Source organism: Rosa rugosa, chromosome 6, assembly GCF_958449725.1.
Source record: "Rosa rugosa chromosome 6, drRosRugo1.1, whole genome shotgun sequence".
NCBI classification, from domain to species: Eukaryota; Viridiplantae; Streptophyta; class Magnoliopsida; order Rosales; family Rosaceae; genus Rosa; species Rosa rugosa.
The window spans coordinates 28,122,171-28,146,839 of NC_084825.1; the positions used below are offsets into that span (position 1 = coordinate 28,122,171).

The following is a 24,669-nucleotide window of genomic DNA, read 5'->3' on the forward strand; positions in this document are numbered from 1 at the left end:
AAGATGACTTAGACGTATTTTATTTAGTACATTAAAAAAAAAAAAAATTTGTTAACGGGTTCCAACGGAAAACCCGCAAACCCGCCGGTTTAGCCCGCGAAACCCGTTAACTTAACAAGTTTTTACCGGATCAGCCCGTTAAAAACCCGGCCCGTTAAGAACCCGCACCGTACCCGCACTATACCCGCACGTTGCCAGGCCTAGGTAGATTTATTAAACCAGGGGAACTAAAATTAAATATTTAACGTTTGCCCTAATAATTCAGTACACGCGCAATGAAAGCAGCCGCATCTGTTGACGTTTCCTCGAAAATCATTTAACGAATCACAACCTGCCACGTGTCAAGTTAGTCGCTCACACTAACAATCCCTGTCCAAGTGTTCTATACTCAAAGCACCTCCTTTACCTTCGGATATATACGCACATGACATCAACTTTTAACCTCCACGGTTCCCCAATCCATCTCCACCTTTTCTTTCTTTAATTTAAGCCCTTGTTTATGGTCTTCGTCTCCTACAGTGCTTCTAGGGTTTTATTCTGACCTGCACTCAAAACGTGATTTAGGGTTTCATTCCAGATATTTCTATAAAGAGAATCTGCGCGATTCGAATTTTCGATCCAATTTGGGGTTTCGATTGTTTGATAATCGCGAAGTTAGGTTTTCTGATCGATCAAATTTGGGGGTTGACTCGGGAATTCGTGAAGGTTTGGGGAATTTGAATCGGAAACAATGCCTCCGAGGACGGTGAAGAGAGGTTCGGGGTCGGCGGGTACTAAGAGGACGACGAGGGCTACCAGAGGAGCACCCAAGGCCCAGAACCAGGCCCAGCCCGATGTGCCTGACGAGTCAATGAAGGCTGAGGTCACGGTGCCGGTGGCTGAAGGTAAAGAGGAGCTCAAGGGTGAAAGGATTCAAGAGAAGCCGATTGTGGAGGAAGCTGCGGTGGTTGTGGAGGAAGATCCAGTTGTTGAGGAGAAGCCTGTTGCTATTGATCGCCCAGGGTTTGAAGTCGATGCGAAATCGGATCAGAACGGCTTCAAAAGTAAGTTTCTCTAATTTTGGATTACTGAAGTTCCTCTGGATTGTGATGGGATTAAGTAGTTTGCCCTTGATTTCTTCATATGGTTTTTTTTTTTTTTTTTTGCATTATTTTATGGGATTGTTGAATGTGGGATTAGTTTTAATTTTTCTGTTTGTTGTGTGGTTTCTAACTGAGGATGTTTAGTTTGTGAATAATTTTTCTCTTTCTCAGAAAGGTTGTGTTTAACTTTAGGGATTAGTTTATCCTTTTTCTCTTTCTTTTCCAGAACTTAGAAAAACAGTTGAAACAACAATGATAAGTTTTGGGAAATCCTTGGGCTTGGCGCATAATTTTTGGAACTTGGTAATTCATTACTTCTGGCGGCTTTAATTGGAACTGGCCTGCTGGTTCCTTGAAGAGCAATTGGTTTTGTATGGGCTTAGAATACGGTAAAAGAGGATTACTGGACTTTGCTTCTAGCTCATTCATGTGCTAAGAGCCTAAGAAATTGGTTCTTGTGAGGAAGTTAAGGGTTGTTAATCTGGCTCATGCATTTTTAGCTTCGTCTTTGGTTCACTCATGTGTTAATACATTGGTCTTTTATGGTGCCTAGAATGGTAGTTTTATGGTGCCTAGAATGGTAGTTTTATGGCTCACTACTGTGTTATACTGACTCAATGGTGATTATGGTAATTCTTTATATTTTAAAAAGGACAAGGACGGTCTTTAATTGATTTGCATATACAATGTTCACTACCATAACTTAGAACTTGAGTCTCTTTTCACTGGAGGAATCATCAACCTTGATTTTATGGCAGAACAAGATAAGGCTAAGGACTCTATAGATGATTATGAAAAAGATGAACGGCTAGAGCTGGAGGATAATGAACCTGAATATGAACCCGAAGAATATGTTGGCGTTGATTACGATGAGAAGGAGATTGAACAAGAGGATGCCCAGGAGGCTGAGGATGAAGGAGATGAGGATCCTGAGGAGAATCTAGGTGAAGAAGAGGGTGATATGGCTGAGGAGGAAATGGAAGATGTACATGAAGAAATTGAAGGTGAAGAATATGAGGAGCATGGTGGTGAGGAGCATGAGCATGAGCATGAGCATGAGCATGAGCATGCACATGCACAGATGGTTGACGCCGAGGAAGAGGAGCACCATGAAGTTGTGAAAGAGAGGCGGAAGCGCAAGGAATTCGAAGTGTTTGTTGGTGGTTTAGACAAGGATGCAGATGAAGCTGATCTTAGGAAAGCTTTTGGTGTAGTTGGTGAGGTTACTGAGGTTAGATTGATGATGAACCCTCAGACTAAGAAGAACAAGGGATTTGCATTCTTGCGTTTTGCAACTGTGGAACAAGCAAAACGAGCTGTTAGAGAGCTTAAACATCCAGTGGTAAATTTTCATCCTTTCATAGTTTGAGTGGTCAATGAATTTTTCACACATTGATTTCAATTCCTTGAAATGATTTCAATTCCAGATCAATGGGAAACAATGTGGTGTTACTCCAAGTCAGGATAGTGATACCCTTTTTCTGGGTAACATCTGCAAAACATGGTCAAAGGATGCTGTAAGTAATGACTACATTTCAGAATTTACTGGCATTGTCTGGAGTTGCTACAAAGTTCTGATATTTTCCGATGGTTGTATTTCCAGTTGAAGGAGAAATTGAAACATTATGGAGTAGATAATGTTGAGGATTTGACAGTAGTTGAAGATACTAATAATGAGGGAATGAATCGGGGCTTTGCTTTTTTGGAATTTTCATCTCGCTCGGATGCCATGGATGCCTTCAAGCGCCTTCAGAAAAGAGATATTGTGTTTGGAGTTGAAAGGCCTGCAAAGGTTTCTTTTGCAGATTCCTTCATTGACCCTGGTGATGAAATTATGGCGCAGGTAATCTAAAATTTCTGCATTGGTCTTGGGATGTTAGGCATCCTGGATGAAAATCTTAGTGTCTCGGTCTTTTCTTACTTTAGGGTGAATGGACACAGTTCCAGTAACATCTCTCTTACCAGGTAGCATGGATAATAATTGGTCTGAAGTTATCAATAAACATGCTCATTGATCTGCCCTTGTACAAGTAGATTTTCTATATCTGTTGTTAGATTTGTTATATCGTTTATACACTTTTGTTTGTAGATGTAACTTGGCATCTAACATATTAGATTAGACTTCTTGGAGTTGATGATTCTGTTAATTATTGTTCACAGTTTATAATGCTTGATTCCTACAAGTATTTTAATCTTCTTTCTTCCCTTTTGTCAATAATAGTAGTATGGAGAATTGTGTATGGAGAGAAGCTCTGAGTTTCTTTTCGTTTGGTGGTATTATCCTCTTTGTAGAGGGGTTTTATTGGTGCCTGGTGGAGTTGCTGATCTCGTATTCTGAGTTGCAGGTTAAAACTATATTTGTGGATGGCCTACCTGCTTCTTGGGATGAGGATTATGTTCAACAGCTTCTTAAGGACTATGGGGAGATTGAAAAGATAGAGCTTGCTCGCAACATGCCTTCTGCCAAGAGGAAGGATTTTGGTTTTATTACATTTGACACTCATGAGAATGCATTGACATGTGCTAATTGCATCAACAATGCAGAAATAGGTGAAGGGGACAACAAGGTGTGTTGGGTTACAACTGCTCCTTTCACTTTTCGATAATGTTTATGAGGTACTTGCATACTTCGCTTGAATTGCATGGGTTTAAGTTTGTAATTATGGTCATATTTTAGGCAAAGCTTAGGGCAAGGTTGTCAAGACCCCTTCAGAGAGGGAAAGGCAAACATGTAGGTCGTGGTGATTATCGGTCCCCACGGGGGGATGGACGAGTTATTAGGGGTTCATGGGGGCGCCCTACACCACCACGTAGTCTACCTATGCGTGGATTAAGAGGAGTTGGAAGTCGTATCCCACCAGCCAGTGTGAAGAGGCCGGTTGGACTGAGAGATAGACGCCCTGCAATCTCGTCTTATCCTGCTAGACCCAGGCCTTTGCCTCCTCCAGCTAGGTCCTATGACAGGAGGCCACCTGGTATGCAATATATGTGTATATATATATTTCTTTTCTTTCCTTTCTGTAGTGCCTTTATTGGTTGTGTCGTGGTTTTTTGATTGGATAATTATGTTGGTATGCACCTTATTACAGTTCCGGCCTACCCAAAGAGTAGCTTCAGAAGGGAATATAGTAGACGGGATGACCTTCCTCCTCCAAGGAGCAGAGCAGCGGCTGATTATGGTTCAAGGGCTGTGCCAGAGAGACGCCAGTCATATAGAGATGACTATAGTACACGTGGTCCTGCCTACGTTGACCCACCAAGAAGTACATCTCGTACAACAGCGAGGAGAGCTTATGTAGATGACAGTTATGGACAAAGGTTTGAAAGGCACCCTCCCCCACCTCCTCCTAGTTACCACCGTGAAGGTCGTGCTCGTGATTACGACTCTATTTCTGGGTCAAAGCGTCCATACTCTGCTCTGGTTAGTGTTACTGTTGATAATGCAATTTATTTGGTCAAGTATCTGCATAGGAGTGGGCTAATATTTTTGCAATTCTTTTATTTATTTATTTTAGGACGATGTTCCACCTCGATATGCTGATACTGGCATCCGCCAATCAAGGGCACGATTGGACTATGAATATGGAAGTGGTTCTTCTCAATATGGGGATGGCTATAGTGATAGGTTTGCTCCCTTGATTTTAATATATTTAACTTCTGATTTTGACATGTATCGATGTGTTAACTTGCCTTGTTGTGGTTGGCAGAGTTGGGAGGTCTAGTTTAGGATATGGGAGCAGCAGGACAAGTCAGGATTCACATGGACTTTATAGCAGCCGTCAGAGCATGGGTTATGGAGGAGGTGAGTTTGAGATTGATGGTAGTCTGGAATGTCTGATATACAATCGATATGTGTTTGTGGGCTGTTGTTTTTGAAGTCAGAGTCTAATGTTCTGTGGCTTTCAGGTTCTTATGGTGGTAATGATGTTGGTGGGATGTACTCATCAAGCTACGGTGGTGATTATATGTCTCGTGGAAATGATGTATGCTTCTAATCTCCTTTGGTTAATCACAAGTGTAGCTATTTTGATTTGCCATCTCATATATATCATCATTTTTTGATGCTCAATTGTAGGTTGGAGGTAGCTCTTACTCATCAATGTACTCCGGTCGTGGTGTTGGTGGAAGCAGTTATATGGGTTCAGGTGGTTCCGGCTCATACTATTGAGGTAATTTGTCTTATTGTCTTTTATTATGGTGTTTCATTTTCTTAAATATGAATGAAGTAGCTGAGGAGTGCATAATTATGTGCCCAAGGGCCCAAGTCATTACTATTTCTTCCTGGAGATTTTTGTTTTTCGAAGACATGGCATCTCTTCTTTTGCTGTTAAGAGGTCATTGGTGAAAACAGAGTGATATGGTTACAAGTGAATTTGTCCATGGAACAGATCTGAAATGACCAAGAGGCGCTCTAGGATGGGGACTGTCTGAAGCTTTGGATTATGTTATCTAGCAGTTATGAAGAGACAATTATCTAAGAGCGTCTGCAGCACTGGGAAACTTTGATTGTATACAATAGGTCCAGCCCTGGTAGATTTTCCGTAGATCAGATATGTCAGGCCAAAGTTTTGATGCTGTAAGGAAGCTGAAGTTATTCAGAGATGAAACATACAGTGCCTTCTATTTATTCTCCTATAAGAACTCACCTGATGGAAAACTTGGTGTCATTTATGTACAGAATATGATAAGAGAACAAGGGTTTTCTTATTGTGATCTAAGGTATTTTGGATATTTTTTATGCTGAACCCTGTGGAAAGGTTTTGGATTTGAATAATAAGTCATTTTGGTCATTTTAGACCTGCATAATCATTTCAGCTTCATGACCTTGAATGAATGCTTCAGTGAGTTAAGGAACTATTGAGCATTGAGCACACTGATTTCTATGAGATTGGGTCAGGGAAGATTGACCTGGAATCTCCTTTGGTTGCAATTGCGAGTTAACTTTGCATTTGGTTGTTAAGGATTGGCTATGGTAAGTATGTGGTTACTGATAATTGGTACTGCAGACAAAGATGAGTCGAAGATTGGTTCAAGTAGCATACTGCAACTACCAGAGAGACCATGCTATGCTTTTCCTTAAAGGATATTAACTGACAAATAAAATTGCATTCATATTGTATTCCTCTCATTTAAAAGTATTGACCTTTAGTTGCTTCCCATCCTCTACTAAGAACCTTTTACAGCCAATTACTAACTGACTCGAAGTGCAAAATACAGACCAGATGAAGGCAGAAAAATAAAGTATGCAATGATCTTAATTTGAATAGTAAGTGTGGGGTGGATCATTTGGACTCGCCATGTTTTGTACAGTGATGTCCTAAACTAGAAGGATTTCTAGATTTAGAGCTTAGGGAGCTTGGATTTAATACTTAGCTCCTTCTTATCATTCACCACGGTCATTTCTCGACTAGCCGTGAATTCCATTTTACTTTTGCTGGTTTGAATTTGTACCACAGGTGTTATTTTGGTGTATCTGTATATACCAATTGGGTCAAGATTTAGACGTCAACTGAATGTGTTGAATTTTAGAGGCGCATCTGTATGGCATTTTGCCAAGCGGGGACAGCTCTTTTTGTGTGTTCTTCATATGTTTGTACGAAAATTCTACAATTCTCCGGCTCTGGCTTCGGTTCTATTGTTTTTCTTTTCGTTTGGCAATGTATGATACTTGGTAAATAACTTGGAGTAAAAGGTTGAACAAGGTTGTGTGTCTCCATTCTTGTGTTTGTGCAGAAGTAAACAATGGATGGTTTTGTTTACTGTTTGGTTGTATAGGGTCACAGATGAAATGTAATTTCAATAATCCTGGGAGAGCCCTGAATCCGGTCAATGCAAAAAAGTTTATAGCTTAAGAGCAACTCCAACAGCTTCCCTATATTTTGATTTTTCTCCACTTTAGGGAAAAAAGAGCCTCTTTTGCTCCAACAGATTTCCTATAACTTTCCCTATTTTAGGGAAAGTGAGGAAAGAGAAAACCAAATTCTCTATATTTACAGCAATCTCTAAAATTTTAAGGAAGAATATGGAGATTTTAGAGATTGTTATAAAATAAGGAATCTGTTGGAGTTGGAGAAGAAAAAGATGCTAAAGCTTTAACTTTTGCTTCCTTATTATACATAAATTATAGGGAAGCTGTTGGAGTTGCTCTAATACGGACTAATTGTTCGCTCCACGGGACAATTATTGAGATTGACCAATTCATCCAAATCAGTGTGGTGTGATCTATAGAATCAAAGGAATGTTCTTTTTCTTCTTGTTTTTTGATAAGAGAATCAAAGGAATGGTCTCTATCATGAGGATGTTTATTTTTTTTATCAACTTTGTTCTACACTTCTACAAGATGATCCTAATTGATTTATAATTTTTTAATCTATGATCAAGTAAACAGTTTAAAACGTGATTTTACAATGGGAAAACTATATAAGGGCTAGTTTGGGATTGCTGTGACTTTTAAAAAAAACTGTTGCTGCTGTGTTGTGAGAATAATCAGCTGTGAATTAAAACAGTTTCGTGTTTGGTAAATAATATTTTTAAAAGTGCTGTTAATATATAAAACAACTACAGAGTATGTTTTTATCTACAGCAGCTTCTAAAAGCAACCTCTAGGCTGCTTCTAAAATCTGCTGCCAGTGACCTATAACTTTCAATTAAAGCTACTTTTTATTTATTTACCAAACATAATAAAATCTAAAATTTTGAACAAAAGCTGATTTTTTAAAAAGCGAAGCAATCCCAAACGGGGCCTAAAAGAAACTCCTTGAGTAACACTTCATCGTTATTAAATTGTTGAAGGGTCAGGTAAGAAAAGCGTTATTAAATTGTTGAAGGGTCAGGTAGGAAAAGATGTGGGTGCTTAAGCCTTAAACAAACAGTCTTTTAATAAAAAGAAAAAAAAAAGCCTTAAACAAACAGTCCAACCAAAACTCACGAGTGTGGGAAGATGACTAAAATTTCTCCCGACGTTGCCTGCACTTTCCATAATTTGTTAAAAAATAAAATAAAATTTACACTATTTTATAATTCACACTTCACTTTTTTTATTTATTATTTTTTTATTATCTTATTTTGACATTATATGTTTTACAATAGGAAGTTTCTATTCATACATTTAAGATTGGTATTTGGACCTTCATCTTTTTTCAAATAATAGTTGACTTTGTCAACTCATATCAAATTACCAACAAGGACACAAAAGATAGGAGAAAAAAAAAATAATAATAAGTCTTCAACTTGGAGAAAACTTTCTCCTCCAACATAAACCCAAAAATCATTAGCAACAGTTATTCTCTATCTCTCAAACGTCAATCGTGGTGGTGAGATTCTACTCTCCAAGTCAGAGGTGAGACAGAATCTATCAAGCTTAATACCTAGTTAGAAATTTATACCTAGTTTTAGCTTCTTTTTCTGTCAGTTTTCTACTTAGAAATTTATACCAAGTTATCTAGTAGAAATTTGAGTATTTATGTTTGAACTTTGAACAATCATAAGATGATTATGCATATCCATATGTTCTACAGTACCTAGTTAGCTTTGATAGAACTCGTCAACGTCACATGCACAAGTTCATGGAAGAAAGACTAAAAATTACATATGGAATGAAAGAAACAAAATAGGAGCGACATTGCGACAAAATTACGTGAGAGAGAGAGAGACTACCAACTGGAGATTTTTTTTTTCTTAAGGGAAAATAGAATTGTGAATTGTTCAAAAATTGAAAGAGATCCATTTACCGATTTTGGAGGTATGAATAGAATCTTAAAAAAAAAAAAAAAAGGCTTTTATTGATTTTATTTTTGGAAAAATTAGGGAGGTGTAGATAGCATATTGGTTATTTGTAAAAGTAAGTTAGAGGTCTGTTAAGTGAGGAGGTCCAAATACCAATTTTAGAGGTATGAATAAAAACTCTATTTACAATATACACTATAAAAAGATAATTTATTATACTAAAAAATGAAACATGGAGTGTGAATTGTAAAATGAGGAGTGAATTTCATTTTTTCTTCTTGATAAAATAAAAATAAAAAAATTTCACTTTTTCTTGCAATAAGCAACGATCAATAATTTAACGTGTAGACGACGCTGGTTTCACCCTTTGCATCAAAATCGTAGAGACCCCTCTTGTTAATGCTTTCAACCACGTTTAATCTCCTGAACCAGTAACATGTATTCGAAGAATTAAGCCAAATCCTTTCTGGGTCTTTCATTTTAATCCATAATCTCAAATGGGTCGCCGGCAGACCGAGTCCGACCTCGGCCGTTTTGCACTTCTGGCCCTTCTCCTTATAGGTGCAATCTCCTGCTGCATGCTCTACCTGTTCATCTCTATGGTCTTGAAACCCAATAGTGCCACATTTGCTCCAATTTCAGAGCTGGGTGAGAATGGCGGTGAGGTTGTTTTGGCGGGTAAAGAAGAAGGTGAGTGTTGTAGAGGGATCGAGCATTTGGAGCTTTGGGGTGATGCTGTGAAATGGGGGGCTGAGTTTAAGGTCAATTCTTCAAAGGAGTGCTGCATGGCTTGTAAGGATATGTGTGGGGATCCAAATGGGCCGTGTTTGTGTGATTCTTGGGTGTTTTGTGGGGATAGAGAGGCTTGTGGAGACAAGTTTGGTGAGGTATGGATTCTTCTTTTTTGTTTTCGTTCTGTAGTCTGGTCTAATTTAGTAGACTCTGAAGAACTTTGAGTTTTTGGTTGGAAATTTGTATTGCAACTGTAATCTCATATATTGGAAAGGATTTTTAATAATGCTGAATGACACAAATTGGTGTACAAAATAAAGTAAACGGAGGAAAAGTGAGGAGGTTGTGTGTATTGAGAATGAGAGTTAAAAATATGTGTATTTGATTTCTGTTGCTCGCATCTTTTATCCTTATTGTCTTCTAACGAAAATCAGGGCAATGGGATGGTTAATGTAAGTAGATGGATTTTGTTTAAAATAGCATCTAAAATTTATGAGAATCGTCAAGATGAATCTGTCCTTTCTGTTATGAACTATGAGATGCTTGCCTTCTGTGTGTTTGTAGTGTTGGTTAAAAAAACAAAAGGATACATTGGAGCCTGATCGGCGAGACTCAGGGGATCTAGTTATGTGGACTTCTGGACATATATTTGCAAAAGGAGAGGTAATTCATGTTCCAGGCTAGTAATCCTTTCCTTGATTTAAGTTTAAGCTACCTGCATACAAGTCACTAGCACCCATGAACCAGGTTGTATGTTTGCCAAAATGTTTTGATTCTTGTGTGATATTTTTTACTTAATGAGCATGCACCTCTGTTTCCTAGTTATGTTTTTCTTCACTTACAATGACCTCTGTTTCCTAGTTATGTTTTTCTTCACTTACAATGAACTTTCTCCTGTGTCAAAAGAGTTCAAAGACACAACCTGAACTGTAGTGCTGTAATTCTTCTGTTCAAGAGAGAAGTCATATGGGAAGATCTATTACTGTGGACTGGCAAATCCAGTTCCCTGCATAATATAAAATGATTAAAAATAATAAAAGTGAACGGATATTATATGAATGATTATTTACAGTGGCATGTGGAATTGTGGTGAGCCTGTAATCCAATGCGGTTCAGTATGAGAACAGAGTCCCTGGATCCCTTTTAGCTGACTGATGTTTTATTTGTGAGAAAGGTTAATTAAGTGGAGATGATAAGTTGAGATTTATAGAAATTATATAAGGAGCTAATTATTTGCCACTGGCATGTTTTTATGAGAGGTAGAAAGGGGAGTGCAAAAAGGGAAAGGAGATTAGAGGGGAGAGGTGGTATGTATGAAATACAAGGAAGTAACTTACGAGTTGAAGAGAAAGAAGAGGTTCATGGCTTATGGGACATGCAGCAGAAGGATTCATCATTTGTATTAGAAGACATTCCTCAGGCAGGAACAAAGTCTACCATCAATTTGAGACATTTAGCTTGTGCACAAAGTAACTAATTTGTTTGTATATTTTAGGAGAAGCTGTAGTGGAGTTTGAGGTTATAACTTGTTTTTTCCTGGCATCATCTCTATCCTTACTTGTCTGTTCATATAATCTCTGCTTGTTTCTACTAATTCCTACAGGGTATCGTTGGCTTGGAAACAGAATATGGGATTCTTCGTATAAAGGTAAATGATTTTTTTTTATTAACAGGGTTAGATGTGTAATTTTTCTCATATCAGTCATATTCTCAAGTTCGATTACAATGAAGTGATGCTCATATTGTGTCAGGTAAAAATTATATGGTATATTTGTTTATCACGTGTTGAGCTGACTTCATTGTGTCTGCCCCCTTTTGCATTTGTCTTTAGCAGTCTCGACTACTATTTTTATTCTACAAAAAAAAAAAAAAAAAAAAAAGAATTGAATGAAACAAAGGCCGGGAACTTGTTTGAATATATTCATTTTAGACCTGTATATCTATATTTTAAATCTATTTGTTTTAAAGATGATATGTATATTAGTCCCTAGCATAACTGAAAATTATTTTATATTGGGTATATTTTTGGCTTAAAAAAGGGCACCAAGACACTTTTCCAATCAAGGCAATTGGATTGATCAACGTCACATTTTAGACAGTCATTAGTTTCATTATTACTGTATTCAATGCCAGCCAAAGAACCTCTTTTTTGATAATATCACCTGAACCCTGTTCTTTCATTTTTTGATCATATCATTTCGTGTATTGTAAGCATTTCAATATGTAATTCTTGAGTTTTCTCATTTGTAGCCAAGTGGTTTTGTGTTGGATGATGCTCTGCTTTAACAATTTCCTTCACTTTGGCATATAGTTCTGTTATCTACGGTTAGTCTAGTTGAAACAAACAGTTTCTTCTAATCTTGTACTGCTATTTTGATTTCAAACTTATTATTGTATAGCTACAACTTTTTATTTCTGCCATCTTTAGCTGTTATGGAGTAAATGCAACGGAAAATAGCAAGTGTTCTTTAGTGTCTTCCCCTTATTCTTCTTCATAAACTGCTCCTTTATGTTCTTTAACATTTCTGTTATCATCTATGAAACTAATCTATATGGTTGGCACATATAATTTTTCATTCTGTCTTTAATTTCAGCTCTTTGTTGATTGTGCCCCACATTCTGTATTATATATTCTTGAGCTGTTGCGAGAGCATTATTGTGGAGGTTGCCAATTTTATCGTGCAGAAAGCCGTGGAAGCTTTTGGGACTCCATAGGAAATCATGTCCAAAATGTAAGTATACGCTTGATAACTTATGTACAAGTGCCTGGTTTAGAGTACCCGTAAATACATCTCCTCTTCCACCCATGTAGCACATATCTGCTTTCTATAGCACCATGATTTAGCATGTGAGATGGCTTTGATGTAGTATTTATTCCTCATTCAGATGTTTCTCGTGTGAGCATAGGCTCCCTTTGGCCCTCCTTTTGGACTTGTACAAGGAACACTTGAAGCCCACGGGATTATATTTAAGGAGATTCCAAGAGAGGGTAAACACAACATCAGAAGGGGATCGGTTGCCTGGGTTGGTTCTGGTCCAGGTTTCTTTATCAGCCTGGCCAACCATTTTGAGTGGAAAAAAGCATACACCGTGTTCGGTTCTGTTCTTCCCGAAGACATGGAAATAGCAGAAAGAATAGCGCAGCTTCCAACCAAGCAAGAGGTTTGGAGTAACATCGATGTCTCTGTCTTGGAGAGACCTGTTTCATTACAGGTTCAAAGAATCAAATCAAACTTATGACCTGGCAAAGGTTCAACACAGACATATGCTAAGAATGTCCGAGTTTTTGTTAGTTTCACCTCCTTGCTAGGTAGATTTGTTGCCTACAAAATTTGTAAATAAACGAATAATTGGCAGAAATGAAATAGAATCACTATTGATCTTAATCTGGGTTTGAAATGTATGTTAGTTATGCAGTAACTAAAAGTTTATGTGCTTTGTTTATATATGGGTTTGGTGGATGGAAAAACTAAATTTAGTTTGCTCGTGTGATTTGGGATGTTTCCCAGCTTCTGCATTCAGGTAGGGCACTGGCACTCTGTTTCTCCTTCTCGTGTGATTGCATTATATGCATGTTGGACCGCAATGTCTGCGCAGTCGGGAAGTTTGCTTTAAGCAAGCAGCCGGTCTTGTCTTCGATCAAATATGGCTGAACCTTTGGTATGGGGTTGCGCCTATTTGGCAATTCGGCAGTAGTTGCATGTTGCTGTCACACAGCGGTTTTAGTTGACTCCATAGCCTACTCTCGGTTGTGGAAGCACTGGTGGTAGTGGCGCTTCCTCTAATAAGCTATCTAGTCATCTAGACATGGTGCTTTTGATGATGGTTCGGTGGTGGTGGTCCTTGAGATTTCGACCCTTGTGTTGCCATTGTTTATTACAAGCACAACAACTGGCTTGTGTGTGAAACAGAAGAATCAAGGGCGCGAGAGAATTTTCGAGCGAGTTGGTTTATGTAGCCTTTGGTTTGAATTGTTGTGCCTCTCCTCTCGGCAACAATGGATGACATGGCAGATGATGGTATCACCCAAGCAAGGTGCTGTGAGTTTAGCCGTTGTATAATGAAACTCTTATCACCTAACAAAAAACAGGCGATATCATTATCTGCTATGTCTAAACATTTTACCAATTTTATTTTTTTGAAATAGTAAAGTAACGGAAGAGACAAAAAAAAATCATATTTTTTTGAAATTATTATTTTTTTGAATAAATCATATTATCTCAACTCAAGATTAGTTATTACATAGCCTTCTTCTATCGAGATAATGGATAGATAAAAAGTTTGTGGTGTGAAAGATTTTTGGTGACTCATAAAGCTCATAGTTATGAATTCATGATTTTAAATGTGAGTTTTAGACTTATAGTTTCTAAATTGGTTGTTTTAAGTCAAAATTACTTAAATAATATATTCACATGTTTAGACATAACAGATGATGATATCGCCTGTTTTGGTCTCTTCCGTTACTTTACTATTTCAAAAAAAATGTACATACCTCCAATAATATGGAGTATTTACTACGTCACCAAGCATAAGTAACACCCACTTTGGGACATCCACAAGACATGGCAAGGCCCAACCGAGACATGCATCGTGTAGCCCTATGTTCAGGCTACGCGGCAGTATCCGGAAGTCACAAATCCGCCACCGGGAAGCCACCTTTCCGCCCTTGCCAAGATGCCTCCACAACATAGCTTTCTGCATGTTAAATAGACTAGAATAGTAACTTTGCTTGTCCCACATCGAAGAACAAGTAAAAGAGAAGCATTCCTTCATCTATAAAAGGAATGCCTCCTCCCACAACTCAACACATTCATTACATCTCTTGTAATCTTGTTAGGCCGCAAGGCTCGACACACCAGTATAGCTTTCAAGTGGACGTAGTCTCCCGCTCATGCGGAGGCGAACCACTATACATCTCGTGTCAATCTCTCTCTCTCTCTCATTTAAGCTAACTAGAGATCCCCACGGATCACTAACGTTAACATTGGCGCCGTCTGTGGGAAGCCAACACATTGGCTTCGTCACCTTCCATGAGCTAAGTCTGCTCAGCGGAGCTTGAAGAAATTCCTTCCTTCTTTGAGTTTATGTTTGAATTAATGTTTCTTGGCAGCAACTAGAGCAGAGTGTGCAGAAATTTGCACCTTGCGGGCTGGTCAACACGTGGTCAACGCCCGGCGGAGTTGGTCAACGCCCAAGAAGTGGTCAAAACTTGCAGAAACTGCTCAAAACACCAACGTATGGGCTGGTCAACGCCCGGCGGGGGCAGTCAACGCCCATCAAGGCTTGGTCACACTTTCGGTCAGCACCAGTCAAGGTTGGTCAACGCCCAACCCATGAAGGTCAACGCTGGCATCAAAAAAAAAAAAAAAACAATCTGGGCGGCCAAATTTGCTCTGGACACCCAGAGAACTTCTCTGGGCACCCATCCAGTTTTCAAATTTCCCGCCAGCCCATTGCTCCGCCAGCAGCAACTTTCTCCGCCGAACTTCGATCTCAACTTCGATCTCTGCCGGACTGCGATCTTCCGCCCAGCCTTAGCTCCGCTGGGATCCTCCGCCGGCGGTAGCAGCAGCCAAGCCAGCGCGCTCCGGTCCGAAGCTTCGCTCCGATGCTTGCATCGCTGCACCAGCTCCGCTAGGGAGCTCCGCTCCGCCAGGCAGGCACCCAACTTCCGCCAGACTCCCCACCTCCGGCAGTCATTAACCGCTCCGCCGAACTCGGCTTCTCCGCCAACTCTTTAAGGCTTCCGCCAGACTACGTCCGCCGGAGAACCATCAGCGGCACTTCCTCCGCTCACTGCACCTCCGGAGCTCGGCTCGATGCCGGCTCTGCTCCGCCAGCAGCTCCGCCCAACTGAACAGCTCCGACAGCTTGCACAGCTCGTCCGCTTGCTGACTGCAGATCCGCTCGCTTCCGTAGAATATGGTTTTCCGGCTTCGAACTTCTGTGGCGGACGAAACCTCCGCCAGGCTTCCAACTCCGCTGACCTTCTGTGGCGGACGAAACCTCCGCTGACCTTTGCTTGCCAAGGCTCCGTCCGCGCCGAGCTCCGCTCCGCCAAGGCACCTCCTGTAATACCCCGAAAATCCAAATTAAATTCCATGGATTTTTAGAAATGATTTCACGATAGTAGGAGCGAGTACGAAGCTTGGAAAAGTTGTGGAATTAGTTCGAACGATTTTATTTTCGAAAACGAACGTTATTTAGGGGCTCATGGAAATTGACTTTTTATACGTATGGAATTTGGGAAAACTTCCTTCATGAAAGTTGTAGAGCTCGTCGATACGATCTCGTACATATATGGAACGCAGTATTCGGAGTTCGTATGAATAAGATATGAATATTTGAAAATTGAGATTTTTCTATAAATAGCAGAAAAATCAGAATTTTTCATTAAGGACGAAAAAATCTCATTTTTGCTGAACAGTCCCCCAGCTCTCTCCGTTCTCTCTCTTCCTTCGACCCTCAGACCCGACGGGTCTTAGTCGACCCGACCCGGCCGAAAACGGCGCCTCCGGCCTCCTCCGTCCCCGGACCCGGGCTCCCCTGAGATCGCCGGCACACGACGAGCCTCCCTCTGGTGTCGCTTTGCTCCGCCGCTGCCCCGAAAGCTGGATCGAAGGAGCCACAGTTCCGATTGGTGACCCGACCGGAAAACCAATTTTCCGGCATCCCCTCGGCCGATCCTTCCCATTTTCGTGATCTCCTCCTCATGCTGATCATCCCCATGTAAGCCTTTCATCACGATTTTGTGTATAGAACGCTAGATCATGGTTTGACTTTTTCAACGTCCCAGATTCAATCTGATCAAATCAGACGCACCAGATTAATCCAAACTTCAAAGCTTGATCTAGGACGATCTAGGCCAAACCAGACTTAGCTCCAGGTATGGAAGTCGATCACCCTTTCATTTTGAACCAGTTTGTAGTTGGTCACTTTGCCATCGGAGGTGGTTGACCGGCGTTGACCGCCGCGTTGACCGCCCACTGACCACCGCTTGTGGCGGCGTATCAGACCATATTTCGAGTTTTCATTATCTAGGCGATGATCTATGCATCCATACGAGCGTTTTGATATATAACTTGGTCATGTTAGAAAAAGTTGATAAATAGTGGATTTACGTTTTTACGTTACTATTTACGGTTTTTACGTTTTATCTTCGGTTTACGATCTGCGAAGATCAGACCATCGGTTTTACTTCAAATTTTAATATGTTGATCGTATGACTGTCCCGGTGACTTTGTGAGGTCACGGGCGAAGATCTGACCGTTGGATCTTCGTATAATTGAGAAATAGTGATTCGGAAGGCGATTCGTGAGAATCCGACCGTCGGATTTTCATATAATTTTGTGGAGATGTTAGTAAGGGCGATTCAGGAAGATCTGACCGTTGGATCTTCGTGATAATTTTGGAGGATAATCCTAAAGGCGATCCGTGAGGATCCGACCGTTGGATCGTCATTAAATTCAGATCCGACCGTTGGATCATCGTTTAATTTGAATCTGAGCGTTGGATCGTCGTTTAATTACATTTATGAGTTGTTGGCTAAGTTAAGATCATTATTGGATTAGGTTATCGACGGATTGATTTGGCGGACAATTCGGGAAAATTGTTGTTTTAGCTGTTAAGAAGACGCAGCTGAATTAGAGGTGAGTAAACCTCACGTGGTTCATATTACGAACTGAATAAATTTAATTACTTTATTTTTGTCGTAATTGTGTGAAAATATTTATGGAATAAATATTTGTTTTAAATCATATGGACTTGATCAACTACGGTCCATAGGTAAGTAAAATGATTTTATTATACAAATGAATTTCACGGTTTTTTTTATGTTTGAACTATAGTTGGTATTAGTGGTCATCCCTGAGCGGATGATTACGTATATATATATTTACGTGGAATATATATATTGGTTGACGTGTGATTGGTGTGATGAAATAATTGAGAATGAATTGGATATTATTCAAGCTATTAATCTCGCATTTAATTGTTGAATAATGAAATGTTGATCATGTGGTGTGAAAGCTATTTTATATGCCCAATTGTGAATATGTGGAAATTATTTTAAGAAATAAAGATTTGTCTTGAAATAATATGTCTCTTTATGTGGGTGTACATATACATATATACGATCTATAAATCATAAAGATTGTATTTTGTGATTTTGATTATGTCTGAGAAGTACAATTGTGAAGCCGGGTGTTATCTACTACCCCGTGCTTAAGTGAATTACTGGTAAATGTGTTTTGGTGTTATGTGGAAGTTAGCCTTGGGCCCTAGTCCCTACAGATAGTGCACTATTATACTCTTAGGAAGGTTGCTTACTTTGAGTATACATACTTGGGTATAGTACGTTGGACCCTGGTATGCTGCGGCTTACCCATGCTTTGGTATTATGGACCCTAGCATGTGGTTTCCCGTGCTTTGGTATTATGGACCCTAGCACGTGGATTTATGAATTGTTACCAATCAACCTGGCTTTCCCGTGTTTTGGTATTATGGACCCTAACACGTGGATTTATGATTTGTTACTAGTTAATCCGAAAATTCACTAAAAAGAAAAGTGTACTTATATTATTTTGATCAAATATCTATCTGTGATATATTGTTAATATGTGAAGGTGTTAGTGAAAAGAGAATCAAGCATGCTTTGCTTTAATGTTATTTCACATATTAATGTTGCAATAGTTGTTGGTTGTGATCAGTCAAATGTTGAGTTTTAAAAGAGAGTATCGAGAATATACTTGCTTTTATGTTTATGTGATTTTTGGAGTTACCGTGTGACTGTGTTGATTGTTTACTTGAGTTATAATAAATATAATTGAATAAATCAACAGTTCTTTCTTGTTTACTCATACGGGCTGTCAAAAGCTTACCGGGTTTTGTGTTGTTGCAATTCCCGGTACACTATTCAAATTGTGTAGCGGGTAGTCTTACAGGTCAGGAGAATCAGGGCAGTGATCGTGCGGTTTAGAGTATTAGTATTAGACTTATAGCATTTGTTTTGTGAGGAGAATTGTGCTCTCTTGAGCTTTATAATTTGTTTTGGTGAGAGTGTACTGTAATAAGTAGCTTGAGGATTTGGTTTATGTAATTATTGAGAGGTGTAATGTGCAGTTGATTTTGAGAAAAAAATTCTGAGATTATAAACAGGGTATTTGAGGTTCATGCTTCGAATATGAATTACTTAAATTCAGAATTCGGGGTGTGACACCTCCGCTGAGCTCTCTCCTACGCTGAGTCCTCTCCTCCGCTGGGCATCAGCGCCGCAATTCACCGCTGAGCTCTTTGACGTTTGGGGCTTGACACTTGACGACCAGAGGACCTCATCAACTCGTCGAAACTTGACGCTGGACTTTCGTCAGTTCACCAGCTCTCAGTCGACGCCCCAACCAACCAGATAAGCTTTTTTTCTTTTAATCAATATCCTTGATTGATTATCATATATACACACTGCACTGTTCTCTCGCTTGTCCTTACATGCCTATAATTACACGGCAGTTACAAGCCCACGATAGCATGCAACTATAGAGACTTGTGCGTGTTTCCGTTGTGATCAATTAAGCATGGTCATGCGTGCCGATTGCCATGCTTTCACCTTATGCTTGTGTCGGCCACATGCAAAGCTTGTTAATTGGATATTCATAATTATGCTACATGTGTCCATGTAATATGATAGCATGCTGGTGCTTTGACTAAATTCCTTATCTCCAAGATTATATGCATGGTTGACTTCAACTATATGCCCCCGGATCCGGCTATACATCTTGGCACATGGCATCTTCACATTTGCATATAAGCGATGTGTTATGTAGAACTAATGAGCGCTCGTATGTTCCCCGCAAATTGGACATTCCAAATAGACATATATGCAACTTATTTGTCATCAACTACTACATTTACTTGTACACTTTGCTTACGATTTTGTCCAAATACATATGCAAATTGTTGATGTTGATTTTACAAATCCACATCTTAATCATATATTTTGTTTCAAGGAAATCTCTATTTCTATCGACCATTCAACCGCAACTACGAGTTGACGGACATTATCGGAGTACTTTATCCGCCAAGCAATGGATCGCCATGCTCGGCCAACTCCGCCAGCCCCCAAATTACCACGAGATAAGTAACTACATCTTATCTCTTACGCTCTTGCAAATTAGAGCTATTGCTATGTCTATACATGTCTCCATGACCCTTACGCATGTCTACGACATGTTCTCGGCCACTTTACTACTTGTACATACTTGCTCTATGTGTTTGTCATTGTTTTCATGCAAATACATACTGTACACATCCACGGTCTACGACCAAAACCGCCAAGCGGTCAGGCAACGCCTCATAATAGCCATTGATCCGGCAGCAAGGGACTAGTTAACACAGCCTACGGCAGCCATTGATCCGGCAGTTAACCCCGACGCTTGGGTACCAAAGATTGGGATCGCTTCCCAACACCCTCTGCTCCGTGCAGCTCCCCCTCAACAAACATGGCTGGGGAGTCGGGGACTCTCTAGCGGGGCCTAGCAGGGGCCCACCCCCTGAGCTTCCGCTCATACCCCCTGAGCTTCCCGCTCATGCCTTCCCGGCACCCCCTGAGCTTCCGCTCACGAGCTTCCCGCTCATGCCTTCCCGGCACCCCCTGAGCTTCCGCTCATGAGCTTCCCGCTCATGCCTTCCCGGCATCCCCTGAGCTTCCGCTCACGAGCTTCCCGCTCATGCCTTCCCGGCACCCCCTGAGCTTCTCGCTCATGCCTTCTCGGCACCCCTTGAGCTTCCGCTCACGAGCTTCCCGCTCACGCCTTCCCGGCATTCTACTCGACACACCACACGTTAATGGAACATGGAATTCTTCTACCATTTGTCGATCCCGACAAATTGAATTTTTTTCGCGTTCCATTAATACGAGCGACAACCAAACGCTTACCTTCGCAGCGCTCATACAACTTACATTTATCATATGCAATCCATATGCTCACACGACCATACGCGCTCTCGAGTTTGTCCGTCATCATCGATCGTACTCGGCGCCATTCACGTGTATACATCAACATGTATCACGCTCCCCATACGTTTATATATGCCCACGCATATCCATACAATTCACATTTTGTTGCTCCATGCAACGAGCATTCCACGTATGCCTGCTTTTTGTTTTTGTTGTGCAGGTTAACGAGTCCCTTCTTGCTTACGGAGTTCGGGGACTTGTAGGGGCTCCGTACCGCCCGGTTACTTATGCTTGATGACTTCATGATTTGAACTCCCCAACCAAGAAGCTACTCTTACTCGGGGACTTCGGGGACTTGTACATACCTCCAATAATATGGAGTATTTACTACGTCACCAAGCATAAGTAACACCCACTTTGGGACATCCACAAGACATGGCAAGGCCCAACCGAGACATGCATCGTGTAGCCCTATGTTCAGGCTACGCGGCAGTATCCGGAAGTCACAAATCCGCCACCGGGAAGCCACCTGTCCGCCCTTGCCAAGATGCCTCCACAACATAGCTTTCTGCATGTTAAATAGACTAGAATAGTAACTTTGCTTGTCCCACATCGAAGAACAAGTAAAAGAGAAGCATTCCTTCATCTATAAAATGAATGCCTCCTCCCACAACTCAACACATTCATTACATCTCTTGTAATCTTGTTAGGCCGCAAGGCTCGACACACTAGTATAGCTTTCAAGTGGACGTAGTCTCCCGCTCATGCGGAGGCGAACCACTATACATCTCGTGTCAATCTCTCTCTCTCTCTCTCTCATTTAAGCTAACTAGAGATCCCCACGGATCACTAACGTTAACAAAAAAAAAAAGGAAAAAATTCACCAACGGTGTCTGGACACTTAGGGGACTTTCAGAATGATACCTGAACTTACAAAGTTATCAATGTGATACCTGGACTCATTTTTTCGTATCAACATCGTACCTATGACCAATTTCCGTCACGGAGCCGTTACGAAAATTGGTCACAGGTACGATGTTGATACGAAAAAATGAGTCCAGGTATCACATTGATAACTTTGTAAGTTTAGGTATCATTCTGAAAGTTCCCTAAGTGTCCAGACACCGTTGGTGAATTTTTCCCAAAAAAAAAATTAGTTTGTTATTGCACAATTGAAGGTTTCCACAATGTGTGGCCCACCATGTGAACTAAACTCCTTTCCCTCCATTCATCTTCTAGAATAAACCAAAAAGTCTCTCACTTCCCCAAATTCCCCATTATCTCGTCTCCCTCCCATAAATACAAGGTAGCAAACAAAAAACCTCCCCCACTTTGAATTGGTAACCACCACCACCTCCTGTCCCCCCCTTCCCTTCCCTTCTTAACCCAAAAACCCAACCCAACCTCCCAACTAAGCCCACTTACCATGCCCCCCCAATCCCCCAATCACCACCCTAACTCCACTCATAACCACCCTCCCCTCCCTTGGCGGTGCTCCACACTCCCCTTGGTGGACCTGCCCGTACCCTATCCCTCCCCCCCCTCCCCACCCCCTGGCGCAGGTTAGCATTCGGTCGCCTCATCCACCGCTCATCTTCCTAGATCTCAAAATCAGCCGCACACTCCTCCACCCACCTCTTTTAACCATGCCACCAAACACCCCCCTATCCTGCGCCGCCCCCTCTCTTATCCTACGCACCCCCTTTTCCCACCCTCTTAAACACCACAAATCCCTAAATCCCTAATCTCCTCCTCCTCCTCCTCAGCCATGGCTTCTTCCCCTCCCTCTTCCCCCCAAGACGACGCCCTCATTCCTCTCCAGTCCGATCCGCCGCAGGCCGTCCCCCTCGCCCTCCCGGCCCCTCCTCCGCCGCAGCTCACTCCGGCCTCGGCGCCTCCGCCCTCCTCCCGCCGCCTCCCCCCTCCCTGCTGGTCCCACGACGAGACCGTCGCCCTCATCGACTCCTACCGCGACAAGTGGTACTCCCTCCGCCGCGGCAACCTCAAGGCCACTCACTGGCAGGACGTCGCCGACGCCGTCTCCCGCCGCTGCCCGGCCGCGTCACCGGCCAAGACCGCCGTCCAGTGCCGCCATAAGATGGAGAAGCTCCGGAAGCGGTACCGGACCGAGATCCAGCGGGCCAAGTCGATGCCCTTGTCCAGGTTCACGTCTTCTTGGGTCCACTTCAAGAGAATGGACGCCATGGAGAAAGGTCCGGCGGCTTTGAAGAACGAGAATTCGGACAGTCCCGGCGACGACGGCGAGGATGAGGAGAACGATGAGGAGGACGATCAGGATCAGGAGTTGTATGAGGAGTTGAGGTATGGGTCGAATATGAAGAGTATGAGTAAGATGTATAGGAATGGAGTTGGGGTTGGGGTTGGGGGGAGTGGCGGGAGCAGTGTTGGTGGTGGGAGTGGTGGGTTTAGGATTAGGATTCCGACTGGGGTTAGTATAGCTCAGCCTGGGAACAAGGTTTATCCGAAGATGGATGCGAAATTCGGGTTGAATTCGCACCCGGGGTCGCATTCCGGGCCGAGTTATGCTACTGCCAAGGTGATGAGAGAGTGCAATAATAATTCAGGGGGGAGAAGTGGGGGGTTGGGGAAGAGGGAGAGGGAACGAGAGAGGGAGAGAGACCCTGTGGCGGAGATGGTGTCGGCGATTAAGGTCTTGGGAGATGGGTTTGTGAGGATGGAGCAGATGAAGATGGAGATGGCCAGGGAGATTGAGACTATGCGAATGGAGATGGAGATGAAGAGGACCGAGATGATTTTGGAGTCGCAGCAGCGGATTGTGGAGGCCTTTGCAAAGGCTGTATCGGAGAAGAAGAAGAAGGCTAAGAGAATGCCGTCGCCTGAGGCTTAGATGATGTTGCGTTGGAGATTGGATGAAGAGTTGTTCCCAAATGGGTTTTGTTGTGTTTGCAGAATTTCAGAGTTTTGGGGAGTTCTTATGGTGGTGTCTTTGAGGATGAGTGAGCTTCCTGTTCATAGCAGCAGATGCGGGTTGGTCTTAATGAAGATGTATCTGAGTTTGCTAGTTTGTAAGTTTGTGTTTAACTCTCTTTCACACCACTTTTTTTAAGTGATAGGAGAATGTGGAACTTGGTCACTTTAGCCCTTTTGGATGATTGTAGCTTAATCTTTGTAGCATCATGTAGTACTGGAAATTATGTAGAATAGTTATTCTGTTCCTATCTCAGTTTAATGCATAGTAACTTTAGCTGTTTGATCTTGAAGTTCCTTGTGCCAATTTGTTTCTTCTTTTGCATTATATGGTATGAATGCCTGCTTTATGAAGTTTGGCAGAGAATTATTCTGTTGTGTTATTGGGCGTCTTGGTTGAGTTTTTTTTGTTTTTGTTTTTGTTTTGATGCTTGATTTGGTATTCCCATGAAGTTCAAAGTGAGTCAAGCCCCCAAACTTTTGATTTAGGCATTATAGGGTGCCCTTTTAAGAAGTCATTTGCCATGTAGTGAAAAAGCTAGATGGGAATCAAATCAAATGTTTCTCATTTATATGAATGTACACAAACACACTTATGCATGTATTATTTAATATGGTTACTATTGATTTGTAAAACGATGTGTACCTGATATATTCTGGGAACATATTCTAGTTCTATCGTCACTTATTATGATGATGACCGGAAAAGTTTCAGCTGATTATAAGAATGCCGTCATTCAGTGCAGACATCACATGTAATTTAACATAGGACCAATTTTCTGCCCGTAAAGTTTGGCTGCCTGCTCTGTGTTTGTAGTGTCTATAAACTGTGTTTCCTAAAATGATTTCTCTGGAGCTACCTGGATTGTAAGTAGAAGATAAACCAGGGAAAGAAAAGCCAGGCAGCCTATCGCCTCATCATGTATAGTTTACCTGCTGCTAACCACTTTACTAGGCACGTGCATATTAATGTAATCATGATTTCTTACCAGGTACTTCCAGGAGTTAATCCAATGATAGTATGTCCTAAAGGTGACCACGACTAAGTCTTTGCTGATTTCTAATGGTAACAAAGAACCTTATGCCCAGAAAAGTTGTGATCAAGAATTTGTTAATAGGTGCATGGTGTATGTTATTTGGTACAAAAGAATTTGACTATTTACCTAGGAATGGCTACATGAAACCAATTTGGGATATGGCTCTGTTTTTCTTCTCTTTCATGTTAGTTAG

At 41.4% G+C, this 24,669-nt stretch overlaps 3 protein-coding genes across 4 annotated transcripts; all 3 read left to right on the forward strand.

The window, feature by feature from the left end:
- Positions 1-438: 438 nt before the first annotated feature.
- LOC133713644 (uncharacterized) lies at positions 439-5,872 on the forward strand. 2 transcript variants are annotated; one of them, XM_062139677.1, is made up of 12 exons: positions 439-1,043; positions 1,841-2,424; positions 2,510-2,599; positions 2,686-2,925; positions 3,428-3,649; positions 3,760-4,057; positions 4,172-4,503; positions 4,598-4,707; positions 4,790-4,884; positions 4,989-5,065; positions 5,158-5,251; positions 5,471-5,872. In XM_062139677.1, the coding sequence occupies exons 1-11, from the start codon at positions 731-733 to the stop codon at positions 5,248-5,250; spliced, it is 2,454 nt and encodes an 817-aa protein (XP_061995661.1). In that variant the 5' UTR covers positions 439-730; the 3' UTR covers position 5,251; positions 5,471-5,872. The 2 variants fall into 2 exon arrangements, with proteins under 2 accessions (XP_061995661.1, XP_061995662.1); XM_062139678.1 differs by lacking the exon at positions 5,471-5,872 and adding an exon at positions 5,340-5,387.
- Positions 5,873-9,144: 3,272 nt separating this feature from the next.
- LOC133715701 (uncharacterized) lies at positions 9,145-12,925 on the forward strand. The gene is made up of 5 exons (XM_062142320.1): positions 9,145-9,694; positions 10,104-10,202; positions 11,143-11,187; positions 12,134-12,271; positions 12,447-12,925. The coding sequence occupies exons 1-5, from the start codon at positions 9,305-9,307 to the stop codon at positions 12,777-12,779; spliced, it is 1,005 nt and encodes a 334-aa protein (XP_061998304.1). The 5' UTR covers positions 9,145-9,304; the 3' UTR covers positions 12,780-12,925.
- An 8,963-nt stretch (positions 12,926-21,888) lies between these two features.
- Positions 21,889-23,732, forward strand: LOC133713413 (trihelix transcription factor ASIL2-like). The gene has a single exon (XM_062139431.1). It carries the CDS (start codon positions 22,259-22,261, stop codon positions 23,357-23,359), a length of 1,101 nt encoding a protein of 366 aa, XP_061995415.1. The 5' UTR covers positions 21,889-22,258; the 3' UTR covers positions 23,360-23,732.
- Positions 23,733-24,669: the final 937 nt, after the last annotated feature.

Bases quoted from the DNA above. Each gene is read 5' to 3' on its own strand.
- LOC133713644 (XM_062139677.1), top strand. From the start codon at position 731: ATGCCTCCGAGGACGGTGAAGAGAGGTTCGGGGTCGGCGGGTACTAAG. The intron at 3,650-3,759 runs GTGTGTTGGGTT...GTCATATTTTAG, and splicing joins TAGGTGAAGGGGACAACAAG to GCAAAGCTTAGGGCAAGGTT. The intron at 4,708-4,789 runs GTTTGCTCCCTT...TGTGGTTGGCAG, and splicing joins GGGGATGGCTATAGTGATAG to AGTTGGGAGGTCTAGTTTAG.
- LOC133715701 (XM_062142320.1), top strand. From the start codon at position 9,305: ATGGGTCGCCGGCAGACCGAGTCCGACCTCGGCCGTTTTGCACTTCTG. The intron at 9,695-10,103 runs GTATGGATTCTT...GTGTGTTTGTAG, and splicing joins GTGGAGACAAGTTTGGTGAG to TGTTGGTTAAAAAAACAAAA. The intron at 12,272-12,446 runs GTAAGTATACGC...GTGTGAGCATAG, and splicing joins TAGGAAATCATGTCCAAAAT to GCTCCCTTTGGCCCTCCTTT.
- LOC133713413 (XM_062139431.1), top strand. From the start codon at position 22,259: ATGGCTTCTTCCCCTCCCTCTTCCCCCCAAGACGACGCCCTCATTCCT.